Below are 17,862 nucleotides of genomic sequence, written 5' to 3'. Positions count from 1 at the left end.
CGGTAACACAGCTGCTATTGATCGTTCTAAATGACAACTAAGTGAACATAAAATGAACGGGAACATAGAAGGCTGTGCCATTTAAACACTGGTGTGAGCATCTATCCATTGGACATTTTCCAGGGAACGCTGTGGCATCCGCTCCTTAAAGTGCAAAGAAAGGTGCAAACAAGTGAGAAAATGAATTAAAGAGAAGAGCTAAATGCAATGAGGCTGCAGGACGGAGAGTTTGAGAGAAAAGTGAACCAAGAAGGAAACAAAACGAGCAATAAATAAATAAAATAAAAAGAAACCCATTCACCTCCTGATTCAGAGTGAGGAGCGAAAACAAAAGATAAACAACATAAAGACGGAAAAACAGAGACAAAAGATTTAGGTCTATTTTTTCCTCCACGTCTCAGAGTCCCTGAACAGTCTGAACACATCCTGAGGCTTCGACTACCAACAATCCCCCACTCCTTCACTTCCTGATCAATAAACATCTATTCTGCTCCCGAGAAACAAAACACCTGGAACAGGCCTCAGTATGAGCCGATTACAGCCGAGAGCGTGAAGCAGGAAGGTTTAAGCTGCCTTTGCAGGAAGGTAAAGACTGATTCCTTTTCCTGCAGCCAACAGGTGCCGAAGCTCCACCAGAGGATTTTATAACGTTACAAACTGGCAACAATTAAAGAAACAAAGAAGAAGAGCTGAAAAACACACCCAAAACAGAAGAAACAAAGAAGAAGAGCTGAAAAACACACCCAAAACAGAATAAACAAAGAAGAAGAGCTGAAAAACACACCCAAAACAGAAGAAACAAAGAAGAAGAGCTGAAAAACACACCCAAAATAGAAGAAACAAAGAAGAAGAGCTGAAAAACACACCCAAAACAGAAGAAACAAAGAAGAAGAGCTGAAAAACACACCCAAAATAGAAGAAACAAAGAAGAAGAGCTGAAAAACACACCCAAAACAGAAGAAACAAAGAAGAAGAGCTGAAAAACACACCCAAAACAGAAGAAACAAAGAAGAAGAGCTGAAAAACACACCCAAAACAGAAGAAACAAAGAAGAAGAGCTGAAAAACACACCTAAAACAGAAGAAACAAAGAAGAAGAGCTGAAAAACCCACCCAAAACAGAAGAAACAAAGAAGAAGAGCTGAAAAACACACCCAAAATAGAAGAAACAAAGAAGAGCTGAAAAACACACCCAAAACAGAAGAAACAAAGAAGAAGAGCTGAAAAACACACCTAAAACAGAAGAAACAAAGAAGAAGAGCTGAAAAACACACCCAAAACAGAAGAAACAAAGAAGAAGAGCTGAAAAACACACCCAAAACAGAAGAAACAAAGAAGAAGAGCTGAAAAACACACCCAAAACAGAAGAAACAAAGAAGAAGAAGAGCTGAAAAACACACCCAAAACAGAAGAAACAAAGAAGAAGAAGAGCTGAAAAACACACCTAAAACAGAAGAAACAAAGAAGAGCTGAAAAACACACCCAAAACAGAAGAAACAAAGAAGAAGAGCTGAAAAACACACCCAAAACAGGAGAAACAAAGAAGAAGAGCTGAAAAACACACCCAAAACAGAAGAAACAAAGAAGAAGAGCTGAAAAACACACCCAAAACAGAAGAAACAAAGAAGAAGAGCTGAAAAACACACCCAAAACAGGAGAAACAAAGAAGAAGAAGAGCTGAAAAACACACCTAAAACAGAAGAAACAAAGAAGAAGAAGAGCTGAAAAACACACCCAAAACAGGAGAAACAAAGAAGAAGAGCTGAAAAACACACCCAAAACAGAAGAAACAAAGAACCGTGGTTCCAAACAGGAAAGAACTCCTTTAAAGAATGAAGACTAGATGCAACGTATATTTAGACTTATTTTGAGGCTTGGAGCAACATTCATGTGAAAAAAATAAAACAAGTTTCCTGTTTTAACACCAATGAACCTCTTAGATTAAACCAAGAAACAACCGTACGTTGGCCTGTGTTAGTTTGATATGAAACCCAGGAAGGCACTGAGAAGTGGGCAGATCTGATTTATTCTTTATTCTAGTTTCTATCCAACATTTAAAAATACATTTTATTGAAAAAAAAAAAGTTTATTTGATCCTGGGGACGGTTTCAGGATTGATTCAAATGAAAAAACCTTTCAGAATCATCTGGATATCTTTTATCGCCCTCCCAATAATCGCCACACTAACGGCCATCTTTAATGTCTGGCAAAAAAGCATCAGCAACGATGGGAAAAGCTGAGAAAAGAGTCACTGTAACCACAGCAAACTGCTGCCTGCTGAAGCAGGCGGACGCAGCGCTTTGGAAGAGCCACTAATTACATCTCACTCAGCGGCATGCATGAGATCAAATTAAAATATGTGAGATTTGTAGAAACGTTTCACTTTTTCCGACAGAGCAACTTACTGCTCTGCAGCTTTCAGGTCACAGACGAGCAGGACACCGAAGGAGGCTGCAGGACACCGAAGGAGGCTGCAGGCAGCCTCATGCTAATGCTTCTTATCCTGGCTAACTAGGCTCTTAAACCTGATGATGGTAATCAGTGCCAATTGAGAAGCTCTCTGGAGTCTCATGAACCTGGAGGGAAACTCGTGGCTTTTCAGCCGGTACGCCTCAGCCTCACTTATGTATTCTTAAGGTCTGGCACACCTTCTGTGCTTCGGCCATCTTCATTTCCAACCAAAAAGCGACCGCTTGGTATTTGTGTGACCTCTCGTCCCACTGAAAGCAAACCCAACCGAGCCCCAGATAAAACACCGCTATCCAGATAAAAACACAGCTATCTGCGGCGGCACAGAGCCGAAGTAAAGGTTACACATCCACAGTAGAAAGAGCCATAAAAGAGAGTTTCACGGTGCCTGGTCCACCCTCGGGGGGGCTTGTCAGAAAGGAATGTGGTGGAAGACGTCTGCTCAGAAAGGTGTCTTAATATACCAGACGAGCTGGAGAGGAGGTGTGAAATGCCCACCAGGGCTCACATCAGAGGTGTCCGTCTCTGTTTCTAGGTTGAAGCCAAAGAGGAAAGATTTATTGCGATAGGAGGTGAAGATAGAAGGGATGAAGTTATTGATCCCGAGAACAGTTTGAAGTAAATACGGTTAAAGATGAAAAGTGTCTGAGGAGACGTGACGTCTCTGGAGGGAGTGAGACGGCTTCTCATCCGCTTCTTACAGGAGTTTGGTGTTTCTTTGTTTGCTTTTTCATTTTCTGTAAGCTTGACTTACAGTCGGGACGTAATAATATCCGCAGCAGCTTCATTTTTAACTAATTATTGATGGAAAAGAGATGTTCAACACATCAGATGGAGCCCCTCCAGGTGAAAGAAACGGCCGGTTTCAGACAAAGACAAAGAGATGCAGAGAATCGGCTTGGAAGTGAAAAAACGTGCAATAGTTTTGATTTATTTTAATGTATAAATGCAAGTATCTGTTGAGAAAAAGTATATTTCAATGATGAATGGAAATTTATCATTGAAATATGTTATTCTGACCCGATGCTTTCAGCCCATAATTCTCACTAACTCACTATTAAATTATAAAAACAGCAAATGGTGTTTCTGTCCTTACAAAAACCCTCAAGCAATATTTAAAGGGGAACTCTGGTGTTTTTAAACCTTATTTCTGGCATGAAATACGTTCAGTTTGGTGAAAGTCGGCGTCCTTCAGAAGATATTTAGATAACTGGAGATCCATATAACGGAGTGAACGGGGCTTAGAGGATGCAGCCTCTAAATAAGGCATTATCTGTCTTTATTTCACCAATACTTTAAGAAGAATGAATGAATGAACGTGTGCTATAGCTCTGTTAGCTCATAGCTCTATTAGCTCGTAGCTCTGTTAGCTCATAGCTCTGTTATGTGGCTACTTGCAGCTATAGGAGAGCTAACGGAGGGATTTCTACACAGGCACACGAGTCTCAGACTGTCTCTCTGACATATCAACATGGATGAAAGCCCATCACCTCCAACTAAACCTCTCTAAAACTGAGCTGCTCGTCTTCCCAGCCAAACCAACCAAACACCACAGCATCTGCATCCAAACTGAATCCCTACCTGGAGGCAGCTGGAAACTTGGGTGTCATGATTGATGACCAACTAACCTTCAAAGATCCCGTTATCTCTGTTGCTCGTTCAGCCGCTTTGCATTACTAAACATAAGAAAGATCAGACCATACCTGACCCAACATGCCCCCCAGCTCCTGCTGCAGGCCATGGTCATCTCCCACCTGGACTCCTGCAACGCTCTCCTAACTGGCCTCCTAACTGGCCTCCTAACTGGTTTCCTAACTGGTCTCCTAACTGGTTTCCTAACTGGTCTCCTAACTGGTCTCCTAACTGGTTTCCTAACTGGTCTCCTAACTGGTTTCCTAACTGGTTTCCTAACTGGTCTCCTAACTGGTCTCCTAACTGGTTTCCTAACTGGTCTCCTAACTGGTTTCCTAACTGGTTTCCTAACTGGTCTCCTAACTGGTTTCCTAACTGGTTTCCTAACTGGTCTCCTAACTGCTCTCCTAACTGGTCTCCTAACTGGTCTCCTAACTGGTTTCCTAACTGGTTTCCTAACTGGTCTCCAGCCTGTGAAACCTCTGCAGATGGTCCAGAACGCGGCGGTGCGTCTGGTCTTGGATCAGCCTAAAAGAACACGTCCCCCCTCTGTTCATTGAGCTCCTCTGGCTGCCCTTAGCCGCCCGCATCAGATCCAAGTCCCTGATGTTAGCTACAAAGAGCTTAATGGAACGGCTCCCATCACGACTCGGTCCCTCCGTTGGTCCCAGGATTGTCGTCTAGCAGCTCCTACACCACGCCTAAGACAATCCAAACTCTTTGTGTCGCTCCACATTGGTGGAATGAGCTGCTGAGCGCTACCAGAACAGTTTATCTTCTGTCTATCTTCAAGAAAAACTCTTGAAGACCCAGCTCTTCAGAGAGCATCTCCTGCTCTGTACTTCCCTCTATGGCTGCACTCTACCTCTGACAGAGTCTGACTGCTGGTTTCCTAGCTTCGACATTAGCTGTGATGCTACATCCTTATATTTAAGCCGCTTTGGATAAAAACTAAATGCAGAAACATTTCAGTCCAATAAACATGGTTAAAATCTTTAACTCATCATATTTACTTCCATGTTCAGGAGGAATTTTTAGCCAGTTATCTGGTCAATTTGCCTTGGGTCCAAATGATTCTGTGGACCTACTGAACTTCTGGACACCCAGCAGGCTTTTAGTGTGACTGAAAAAGTCAAGAAGCTACGAGAGATATTAAAAGATTATCATGAATTTAAACTCCTCTCTGCGTGTCCTTTTGTGCTCCTTCATATGCCACAGATAAGAGATTCAAACCATTTCTAAAGCTTTTCACTGGTTTGAATGCATTTCCTGCAGGTCAAGAGATACACTTAAAAACATCCATCACAGCAGGCTCCGTCTGCCTCCAGCTGGGGCTGTAATGTCTTTTCTCAGTATCAGACAATGCTATTAGAGCTTCCAGCATTAAACCACACTTTCAGGCCAATTTAAGTGAGTAACTACCCACCACCACGCTTTGCTCTGCAGATGGGCTTTGGAGATTTGATCTTAGGAGTAAAGAAAGTCTCAGCTTATGAAAGGGCCGATCTGCTTCAGCTGAAGAGCAGAAATGTGACTTTCTCATTGAAACAATCGGGTTTCTTAAGAGCAAAATGGCTGTAGTGGCATTTGTTCCACTTCAGTGGATGTTATCCCGACCTGGAAAGGTTTTTACTCTGGATCAGGTGCCAGGATCTCGCTGCAGGAAGACCAAAAGGTCATAACAGCTGTTTACATCAATGGAAAGGAACAGACTCAATATCAACCACAGAATACAGCTATTTGCTCTCATCATTGCCAATAAATGACCACTTTCCTCTTGGCATCTCTCACCAGGTAAGTTTGAGCTCTAACCCTGTTGGCCGTCAGCTGGCGCATGATTGGCTGAAAAGGCTGCACATCAGCCTGTTATTCCAGTGCTCCCCTCAACCTTCCTCAGAGGACTTTGTGGCTTCTTAACCCTTTAGGCGCCAGAGGTTTTTTTTCTTCTAAAATCCTTGATTTTGACAAATAAATTTCAAAAGGCCATATCTTAAAACTGATAGGAGATGGAGACTTTCTGTGAATTAGAGAAATGTTAAGGATGACCCAAAGTTTATGTAGGAAGCAAATTGACACAGCTAATTTGCATATTATGACGTCATGGGGTGGCGGCCATCTTGGATTATAGAATTTTTATGAAATTTTCGTGTTTCAATGATGAAATGCAGCCTTTTTCCCCAAATATGTCCCTATGAATGTCTGTTCTATATTCAATATTCTATATTCAATGCGCTAGAAGCTTGCTCCCTCCAGTACTACCATCCCTGCTAACTCCTCAATGCAAACTTTGACCCTGTGAAACATTTTCCTCACCACCAACATTGCTGGGCAAAGGATCTGAAGTTGGTGTTTGTTGCAAACTTTTTAGTGGATATTGTGCGATTATTGGAAAAAAAATACTCCCTAATGCTGCCTTTATCGCTCTGCTGCTGTAGCTCAATAACCTACTCGCTCGGTGAAGAACTTGTACTGATTCAACTTGCTGTAGCTCAAAAAAATTACATTGAAGGATGAAGTTTTTTGTGTCAAATGTGAAGTTTGACATGTCTGCCAACCAGAAGTGGAGAGTAGGAACACAATATGACGTTATTTTTGCCATAATGGGCCGTTTTATTCTCGTTTTAGAGGGTTAAAGGAAAGATTTGAAAGTTCCATCTGCTCTGGTGTGGAAACTCGTATTTTCCTCCGACTTTGGTGCCACTTTACAAACTGCTGCTATGGGAAATGGAGTCAGAACACTACACACTTTATCTTTTCACTTCATTCATCTGCTTTGGTTCTTTATTATGTTAATAAATGCTAATCAGCTCCGTTAAACCTTTGTCCTGAACAGCTTCACATCCACTTTTCAAACTTGAGCAACAACCTTTGGTCTGTCCACATCTTTCCTCTGTTCTCCCGCCGTAAATCTCTCTCCTTTTCCCTCTTTGTAATTAAAGCATGAAAACGTGTCAATTTTCCTCAGAGGGACTCATTCAAACCCAGAAAAACACACAAAAACAAGACCAACAATGAGCAGCAGACGCTGTTGCTCACAAGTCTGGTTTTTCCCCTGGAGGAGGTGAAGGGGAGTCGGGGAAAGAGAAGGCTTGATGGAGGTGGAACTGCTCGGCTCTGAAGCTTCGGGGGGGTCACGGGGTGAGACTCTGGCAGTCGTTGCCTCAGGCTCAACATTTCTGAGCAAAAGGTTTCCAGGAGCTAAAAATCAATGTTAATCTGAGGCCACCTGGGCATGTAAACAGAGCCATGATGGAACCACACACACACACACAAAGACACACACACAGGACATAAAAAAGAAAAGCTAAACTAGAAGCTGTTCCTGCGAAACAGCAGTGAGAATGCTTTTTAAGTTGAATGGGATTAGTTGAACATGCTCAAAAATCTGAATCTAGTGAAAATTTTGCAGAAATCAAGTGAGTAATAGTTAAAATGGCTTCAGTGTAATATACAGCAGGGAGTGGAAGAGTGATGTCATCAGTGATGTCATCAGTGACAGGAATGTTTGTAATCAACTGCTGCTTAACAGCTCTCTCCCTGTGTAACCTGCAGAAATGGCTTTTTTGGATACTATGACCTCCTGTGAGAAAACTGGAAGAGCGAGGAAAATAATTTGAAGACCGTAAGAAGCAGAAGGCTTGGAGGAACGCGGCAATGTAGTTTTTATTTCAATGGAGTGAAAGAAATTTAAACGGCAGCGAGTTGAACACAGTTGAACCTGTCTCTGGCGTCAGACTAAGTTTCCATTGGAGTTAGTGAGAGAAATTTAAAGGTTTCTCTCGCTTCAAGGCTCATAGCTGGAATTCTGTAAATGTGAGCTCTTTAGTAGTTACATCAGCTGAAAGAGGACAAGTGTACCTACATTTTAAGGTATAATTTGTTTGTCTGAGTTAAACAGTATTAAAGTTAGAGGAATTTGTTTGAATATCAGAAAAAGTTAAAATGATCAGTCTGCCACTCTAATCTTCTCATTCATAAAAATCAAGAAGGAGCAAAAACGTTCATGTTTTTTAAACTGTCATATTTCAAAATTGGCTTAATATTTTAAAAAGCTGAGTCATTTGGTAATAGCTGAATGTCTTGTGAACATTATAAAGTTTGAATGGTGTCTCCAGCTGAACGTATGCTGAACTAGTTAGGTTGGAAAGAAGAGGAAGTTTTTGAAGAGTTTGAATAAAAGTGAAATAGTTTAAAAAGTTATAAACACCAAAATTCATAGCCGGAATCTCCCGAAGGAGCTGAACGTTTTGATACCAAATTTGTAGAAATTGGTGAAAGATTGTAGAACAAGTTAAGGGTAAAAGAACGTATGGAATAATAATAATAAAGAGAAACAGGAAAACAATAGTGAGAACGCCTTAAAGCATTCTCACAATAAAGATCAGTTTCCTCATCTTTGTTCTTTCCAAACCTGCGAGCTTCAGCCTGTGATTTGGAGCTTTTCCAGGGTTAAAGGTGGTGGAGATGTGGTGAAATCAATGTTTAATACATGATTCTTGCTTTTCCATCAGTGGTTTTCAGCATGAAGCAAACAAGCTCTCCATGAGTCATGATGCTTAAATACAGTCTCAGGTCAGGAAGAATACTGGCAAATATTTCCCTCTTGCACTGAAACATTCTCCACTGCTTTCTTATGCCAGTACACCATGGGATCCACTCCCAAGGCTGTGCAGGGAGACTAGAGCTGGGTTTTTATTCACCAGCAAAGCAAATCTGAAGCAATCGTGAAAAAGCCACAAAAAAGAAGTGAAATGGTTCCACTGGATGGTTCGGAGCTAATAAACCGAAGACCTGTTTTGAGTTCTTTTAAACTCATGTGCAAGTAAAAAGTAGTTTGATATTTGGGAAAAAAAGCCAACAGGTTTAATTTCCTTCATATTATTCTCAAAATATTTCAGTCAAGAGAAAGTCGATGATTCAGAGCAGAGCTGAAAAACAACAGCGACCCGAGGAATGTCTTATTTCCCCGAGAAGGAAAGGTTTTGGTTCCTTGGGAGAAAGAGAGAGACTTGGACATGTGGCGAGACAGACAGGTAACATTAAGCCAGAGAGAGAACAGAGGGAGGCCAGGTCAGATCCCATCCAACCCTCCGGCTAATGTCAAGGCCATTTACAGTATATCAAATAAAACAGGCACACACACACTGTGCAACACCCCGAGGCAAATGCATTTAGCTTCCCCGAGTAAAATATTAAACACAGAGCGGACACTCAGTGGAGAATTCAGCTTAAAAAGTAACTGGAATATGACAGAAAATCAGACACGGCTTCAGAGGGCAGATTATCAGGGGAATTCCACATAATTCCATCATATCACTTCTGCAGAGGAGGTGCAGAAAGCTGCTGACATTTAATAAAATAAGACAATAATGAAATGACTGTGGGAAGTTTTCAGAGTTCAGACTGTAAGATTTAATGTTACTGTGCAGCCAAGCTGTTGCATTTTAAGCAGAAACTGGTCTGTTGTTGCTGAAATAAGAAAGTCCTCCCATGAAAAAACACGCTTGTGTTGTTCCTAAACTGCTTTATGTGGTTTATGTTCCTCTGAAACCTCTGCAGACGCTCTCCTAACTGGTCTCCTAACTGGTTTCCTAACTGGTTTCCTAACTGGTCTCCTAACTGCTCTCCTAACTGGTCTCCTAACTGGTCTCCTAACTGGTCTCCTAACTGGTTTCCTAACTGGTCTCCTAACTGGTCTCCTAACAGCTCTCCTAACTGGTCTCCTAACTGGTCTCCTAACAGCTCTCCTAACTGGTTTCCTAACTGCTCTCCTAACAGGTTTCCTAACTGGTTTCCTAACTGGTCTCCTAACTGGTTTCCTAACTGGTTTCCTAACTGGTCTCCTAACTGGTCTCCTAACAGCTCTCCTAACTGGTCTCCTAACTGGTCTCCTAACAGCTCTCCTAACTGGTTTCCTAACTGCTCTCCTAACAGCTCTCCTAACTGGTTTCCTAACTGGTCTCCTAACTGGTTTCCTAACTGGTTTCCTAACTGGTCTCCTAACTGGTCTCCTAACTGGTTTCCTAACTGGTCTCCTAACTGCTCTCCTAACTGGTTTCCTAACTGGTCTCCTAACTGGTTTCCTAACTGGTCTCCTAACTGCTCTCCTAACTGGTCTCCAGCCTGTGAAACCTCTGCAGATGGTCCAGAACGCGGCGGTGCGTCTGGTCTTGGATCAGCCTAAAAGAACACGCCCCCCCTCTGTTCATTGAGCTCCTCTGGCTGCCCTTAGCCGCCCGCATCAGATCCAAGTCCCTGATGTTAGCTACAAAGAGCTTAATGGAACGGCTCCCATCTACTTGAATGCTCTTGCAAAGGCTTCTGTCCCAACTGGGTCCCTCCGTTGGTCCCAGGATTGTCGTCTAGCAGCTCCTACACCACGCCTAAGACAATCCAAACTCTGTTCATGTGTCGTCCCACGATGGTGGAATGAGCTACCGAGCGCTACCAGAACAGGGGCGTCCCTGTCTATCTTCAAGAAGCTCCTGAAAACCCAGCTCTTCAGAGAGCATCTCCTATCCCAGCACTTACCTTGTACTTCCCTACCCCCTCTATCTCTGCACTTTATCTTTCTGCACTTCCTTCTATGCCTGCTTGTTATCTTATAGATGCTTATGTTATACTCTACAGCATAGGTGTCAAACTCTGGCCCGCAGTGTAATTATATTTGGCCCGCGAGGCAATTTCAAATTAATATTAGAGCTGGCCCGCCAGTATTATACGGCGGCAGCGCTGTAACACCGCTTATACTACAAATCCCATAATGCTTTGCTGTTGTTTTGGCGCGTCAATTAGAACAGAGGCAGACACGCCCCCTCCTCTGTGTCAGTAGCATCTATGCTAGCGGTCTTCTTGTGCCCCCCCGCCTCTCCCCCAGACCACACTTTGACCTCTAACCACAGCTGTCACTGTTACCTACCAAAAAATGGCCAAAAGAAAGGCAGAAAATAGAACTTTTCTGGACAGGTGGGAGACAGAATATCTGTTTATGTAAAAGACAGACCTGTTTGTCTTGTTTGTGGAGCCAAAGCGTCAGTAACTAAGGAGTAACTAAGGATATAATATCAGACGACACTATGAAACGAAACACCTGGACAAATATAAGGACCTGGACACAGCTCAAAGGAGCCAGAAAGTAAAGGAGATGAAAAGAGGTTTATGTTATTTTATTTTCACATTTATTAGCCTGCGTAAGAAGCTAATTTTGACATAAATCAGAAGGCTGGAAACAGAAAGGAGGCATTAAATTTTTGTTTTAATTTAATTTAATATGCCATTGATATGTTTTTATTATTATTATTATTATTATTAGCAACTCAATTTTGCAGCCTGGACTGTAAGGTTATATAAGCCTTGCTGGTTCAGTATTCATTGTTAAATCAAAACTTGTTGGGTTCCATATTAAAAAGGTTCATTTGTTCAACCTTGGCCCGCTGTGTATTTGAGTTTGACCCCCCTGCTTTAAAGAGTCAGAATTTGTGGAAAAACTTCCACCTTTCAGGAAAAGAAGGGAAGATCCCCCTCACCCTACCTGGGATATGAGTCACTTTGGATAAAACGCTTAAACACGGACATTTTTAACTGTTCGCTGACCACAGACTGATGATCCCGCTCCTGTTGAACCCAGAGTAGGCCGAGGAGCCACGATTTCCAAAGAAAATTAAACATTTCATTCAGCAGACCATAGAACTGCTTTGAAGTTCAACCAAGTGGAAGCCAGAGCCCAGAGGAGGTGGCATCACTTCTGATCCGACTTTTGTTTTGCACAGTAAAGCTTTAACATTTGCAGATGCAGTGAAAAAACTGTGTTCCTGAGCGGTTTTCAGCCTCTTTCCTTGGGTGTAGACATTCAATATTTTTAATGTAATCATGTTTCATGTATGATGAAATTAATGAAATTGCTGATCTAAACCTTTCCCCAGCTCAAGCCTCTCTGGGAAAATCTGTTTTTTTTGTTTCAAGTTATTTGAAATGTCTTAAGAAAGCTGGCATCATCATCATCATCATCAGATCATGTATGTAAGAAAACAAACAAGTTACATAAAAAGGTCTCAGTCTCAAGATTTTAAATTGAAATGCAATTGAATTAAATTCACTTTGCTTTTAGTTGTATTTTCAACTTCGTTCTGAACAATTTAAATGTAAATACATCGTATATAATTCTCCTTTCTGCATGGCAGCATTAGGCCAAGAAAAATGAATGCAATGATTTTAGAAAGAGGCCACAAAGAATCGGATTAATGGCTAAATTACAATAAGATCATGTAGACACCTTAGTCTGGCTACAAATTGGACCGGATCGAGTTACTCGCAGTTGGATTAAGACCCCGGGATAAGATGGTAGACGACAGAAGCACGCGGTGAATTGGACTTAGCGTTAGCCGTCGCCTTTCTTTTTGGAGGAGCGTGTATCATCAACCAAGAGGTGAGTCCAACTTTAACATAAGTACAAGTTTGGAAAAGAATCTTGGAGGTTCACATCTGTGAAAATCTGTCTCTTATCTCTCCAGGACGGCCCTCTTTACTTCAGTGACTTCTACATGCTCACAGGTACGTGCTAAATGCTAATGGTACCCAAAAAGGTTACTCAGTGCGGTTAGATGAGCGCCATCGGACCGGGTTAATGGCTAAATTACAATAAGAGTGAGTTATTCAGCTCATTTAACTAGCTTAATCTGACAAGGAAACAGATCGGATAGAATTAAGACCCCGAGATAACTCGATCCAGACGACAGTGGATCGGATCGAGCGTTCTGCGCATGCTCAAGACTTTTTTTGAGCTGCGTTGTACCGATGAACCTGAAAAACAACCCAAAAAAAAAGGCTGTTACCAAACCAGGGTTCAGAAAAACCCCAAATATGTCACGAAGGGTACAAAATCCCCTTTTCTTTGCTTATAAGAGCACTGAAGTCAACTAAGAAACTTCAACATATCCAGGTGGTCACTTTATTCATTCAGTCAGTGCGGTTAGATGAGCGCCATCGGATCGGATTAATGGCTAAATTACAATAAAACTGAGTTATTCAGCTCATGTAGACACCTTAATCTGACAAGAAATCGAGTCGGATCGGGTTAAGACCCTGAGATAACTCGATCCAAACGTAGACGACAGAGGATCGGATCGAGCGTTCTGCACATGCTCCAGATTTTTTCCCGCGATCGTCACCCGGAAGTGGAAGGAGACGATATTCCTGTTGTTGTCGTCAGAAAGAAAGAAACAACGCGATGGAGAATGCGCCGTTGGGCATCGTCTGTGCCATAACCAGCTCACCACAGATGGAGAGGGACGCAGCTTCATCTCGCTCTGCGTTCGCCATCTTTCTGAATGCCTGAGTTTGTTGTTGTTGGTGGTGAAGACGCCAACAGGAAGTGGCTCTATTAGCGATAGCTGAAATGGGGACAGCGCCACCTATGGTACCGGGGTATGACATGCTTTGTGCCAGTGATTCCATTCATTCACCGCCATATATCCAAGGATAATTACCCTCAGATAAGGAGCAGAACCCAACTGTAGCTGTAATCCAGTTAATCTCAGCATATAGACCCACTGAGTGATAAATAAATGTTCATAAAAACTGAAAAAAAACTTACACTGAAATATAAAAAACACAAAAAATGTGAGAAAATCACACGTGATTTTACAGATTTTTGATCTTATTTTGTTATAACGTCAGCCGACACACTGTTTGCTTCATTTTTTGAACATGTAAAAGACGTCAGTGGCTCCAGCCGTTCAGAGAGCACGTGCAACCTTCAGGTGCTTTCAGAAATATGAGAAATATCAGCTTTGATATAAAGCTTTAAAAGATATAAAAACAAGTTTTAAGAAAATGTTCAAAATTTAAATGAAAAATCTGAGGCAGAGAGAACACCTGAAGGCTGCAACATGTTGGGCACTAAGACACTAAGAGAGCTGGAATGAGCAGAGTAAACTAGGAGAAAGACATCATGTGGACCCACTGACTGAGTGCTGAGAGAATCTTTGTGTAACTTTAATTAATGACAACGTCCTGATGAAGGATAATATAATATAACATCATCAACACCTGGACTCCCAGAGTTGGGTTTCATGTGGGGTGAAAATAAAGTCTTATTTGGGAAATGGTGAACTTTCGGGCTGCACTCACCTGACTGCGACATCATGGAGGTGTACACTTTGGGGTCGATGGTGCCCATGGGCGGCGGCAGCAGGGGGTTGATGAAGCTCCTTAGTGGATGTGTTGGCCGGACACAGGCTGTCGGGATGGTTCGATTGGTTCCTGCCTGGGCCTCCTCAGCAGTGGCTGGAGCTGCAGCCGCCCCTGGGACAGGACCAACAGGGGGGGCATGCTCCCCAGGCGGAGCAGAGGAACCAGGAAGGTGGGGAGTGGGCTGCTGGGATGGAGGCTGCTGCTGGAGGAGAGGATTGGTGGAGGCATCTGAGGGCATGGCTGAGGTGTAGGGAAGAAGATGAAGGGATGAAGCCGGGACAAAAGAAGGGATAAAAGAAGAAGTGTTGGGAGAAGGAGAAGAGAAATGCTCAGCAGGGATGAAGAAAGATGCAGAATGCAGAGAGGGAACGACACAACAAAACCAATTAGTCTGGATGTCATCTGTAGAAAAGACAGAAAAACAGTGAACATGGACACCAAACAAGACATTTTAAATAGTATGAATATTTTCCCATAAAGTTCACGTAGAACCTCTGCTTTGATGGAGAACATTGGCTTTTTCTTCAAGAAACACTGAGTTCTGTAAGTTTTGCTGTTTTTTCTCTTCCCTGCTGGTCCAATTTATTCATCCATCCATCTTCTATATATGGGGGGGGGGCTGGAGCCTATCCCAGCTGTCAATGGCCGAGAGGCGGGTTACATCCTGGACAGGTCGCCAGTCCATCACAGGGCCACACAGAGACAAAAGACCATAAACGCTCACTCCTAAGGACAATTTAGAGTCACCAGTTAACCTTAAATGCATGATTTTGGGCGGTGGGAGGAAGCCGGAGAACCCGGAGAGAACCCACGCAGACACGGGGAGAACATGCAGCCTCACACAGACAGAACCAGCCGGGAATCGAACCTGCAACCCTCTGCTGTGAGGCGACGAACCACCACACCACAGTGCAGTGTGTTAAAAATCAAGCAACAGGGCAAGAATGATCTTCTGACCTTGTGCAGAAATGTGTCTGTAATTTGACATGAAAAATTAATCCACACCCCCTCAAGAAAAGGGCAAAGAAGATGGGGAGAAGCTGAAGGAAGGAAAATCAGAGCCAGTTGATCACTGAGGAGCCGGGGGAGGAAAACAGATGAAGGCTGGGAGGGTGACAGGAGGAATGAAACATGTGAGAAAGAGGCTGGAAAGAAGAACAAAGTCTGAGGATGTTCAACAACTAAATGAGAAACTCTTGCCCTCAGATGACATTGTGAAACAAACTGTTGCCACAAACTTCAAATCAAACCACAGGAAAGTGTTCATATCTGCCTTCCTGAACAACTTGTTGGTGTGTTTCCTTTTTAATCTCAAAGTCATGTTGAGGACAACTGGATTCTGGAAGCTTTTTGACCTCCTATTTGAAAGAGAGGCAATTACTCGCACCGAATTACTGACTTCTGGGAGGCTAATGCTCAGGCATCAGCTTCTATTGCAGTGACTTATTAGACATGAAGTATTTCAATCATGAAATGTTAATGGTGTTTGGTGGGTTACCCTCAGTTTAGTTTATGTATGCAGTCAAGCTTTTCATGTTGGAAAAAGGTTTATACGTCGTCAAAACTTTTCCAAACCACTGAAACAACATTTATGATGTTAATGTTCATTCAGTTTGGGCAGAAAAGACAAATCATGACTTAGAAGAGTCATGAGAGCTACTTTCATGGACATATACCATGATTACATTAGTAATGCCTGTGAAAGATGATAAGAGGCACTTCTAAAAAGCTGTATTTAAGTATCTTTATGAACATTTTCTTCTTTAAAGGGGAACTCTGGTATCTTTAAACCTTATTTCTGGCATGAAATACGTTCATCTGCTCACCGAAAACAGTTTGGTGAAAGTCGGCGTCCTTCAGAAGATATTTAGATAACTGGAGATCCATATAACGGAGTGAACGGGGCTTAGAGGATGCAGCCTCTAAATAAGGCATTATCTGTCTTTATTTCACCAATACTTTAAGAAGAATGAATGAATGAACGTGTGCTATAGCTCTGTTAGCTCATAGCTGCTGTTAGCTCATAGCTCTGTTAGCTCATAGCTGCTGTTATGTGGCTACTTGCAGCTATAGGAGAGCTAACGGAGGGATTTCTACACAGGCACTCTACTGGGCCCACTTCATCCACACGCCCCCCTGCAGCACAGTTTATTCACTCCGTGCTCTGTGACAGTCGGCTAACTTCACACAGAGTTTGCTGCTGATAGTTTTGTGCAACATGGCAGGATATTTATCAGATTTTGACGACGACTTTGAGTAAGATGGACGTTCTTACCGGGGTGAATGAGCTGTGCTGCAGCGGCGGGCATCGATGACATCATCCCAGCAGACGAGTGTGTAGAAATCCCTCTATAAGCCCCCCGATAGCCGCCAATAACAACAACACAGCAGCTATGAGCTAACAGAGCTATGAGCTAACAGCAGCTATGAGCTAACAGAGCTATAGCACACGTTCATTCATTCATTCTTCTTAAAGTATTGGTGAAATAAAGACAGATAATGCCTTATTTAGAGGCTGCATCCTCTAAGCCCCGTTCACTCCGTTATATGGATCTCCAGTTATCTAAATATCTTCTGAAGGACGCCGACTTTCACCAAACTGTTCTCTGTGAGCAGATGAACGTATTTCATGCCAGAAATAAGGTTTAAAAACACCGGAGTTCCCCTTTAAGTCTTACAAAGGTTTGTGAAACTGCCCAAAATCAGGTTTGATCGGGTTCAGGAATGAACAGCTGTTAGTTAATGGCATTGAAAACCACTTAATCGTGGCTATAAAACCTTACGGCTGGTGTTAAACAAAAACATGCCCTCCTTTTTAAGGTGGGAGACACTGTGATGGGTGGCAGAAAAAGAGTTTTAGGTTTATCACCTTTACCTTGAGGCCCTACGAGCCACATCCTTTTCTCAAGGAGAAATACTCTGACATATTCAGGGATCCGTAGTTCCAGACCTCTGATCCAGCGACTCTGAGCTCTAACGTCTCTGTTCTGGCTAAGTAGGTCTGACACCTTGATTTCCATCAGCTAAAGCAATCAAACAGGGAAAGCGTCGGAGGAAATAGAAGCTCAGCATTTGCAATCATTGATCAGTGGCTGGAAACAGACAAAAAGAGGTTCTCTGAAGTGAACTGGGGTTTCTCTGGGTCACAGCTTAAAGGCAGCCACCTTTTTTTCTGTTGCAATTGCCAAAAAGAAGTGCAGAGAAAAGGTCCTAAAAGAGTCCACCAAAGGATTATTTCTGCTTTTACCACTGAAGATTTATTTATTGTAAAACTTAGAGTTGCTGCAGTGGGAGGAACCCTGAAATAAAAAGAGATTATAGGAATATCACAGCCCTCCATCACAGCAAACCTTTGTGAATGCAGTGATTGGGATGAAGTAGGAAGGGCTGGAAATTAAACAAATCAAACTCTATTTAATTGTTGTTGTCCTATAAATCTGTTGCCTAATCACAGCAACAACAAAAAATGTATCTAAAACTTCTTCAGATATCAGATATCAGGGTTTATCCCACAACTTCCTGCCTAATAACGCAGTCTCTGATACTCCGATTGAGCGTTTCTCTTCATGTA

The 17,862-nt window shown here is 42.5% G+C and overlaps 1 protein-coding gene across 2 annotated transcripts in view; it reads right to left on the bottom strand.

Moving 5' to 3' along the window:
* dcc (DCC netrin 1 receptor) overlaps nucleotides 1-17,862 on the bottom strand; it is a 277,918-nt gene that overhangs the window by 19,130 nt on the left and 240,926 nt on the right. For both annotated transcript variants that reach the window (XM_072372603.1, XM_072372604.1), the window contains exon 27: nucleotides 14,229-14,531. In XM_072372603.1, the coding sequence (XP_072228704.1) occupies nucleotides 14,229-14,531 (303 nt within the window). The remainder of the gene's footprint in view (nucleotides 1-14,228; nucleotides 14,532-17,862) is intronic.

This window comes from Leuresthes tenuis, unplaced genomic scaffold (genome assembly GCF_036924035.1).
Source record: "Leuresthes tenuis unplaced genomic scaffold, fLeuTen1.0.hap1 SCAF_19, whole genome shotgun sequence".
Lineage (NCBI taxonomy): Eukaryota > Metazoa > Chordata > Actinopteri > Atheriniformes > Atherinopsidae > Leuresthes > Leuresthes tenuis.
Note: the sequence above shows the minus strand (reverse complement) of the source record. Positions and strands in the feature narration are given on the sequence as shown.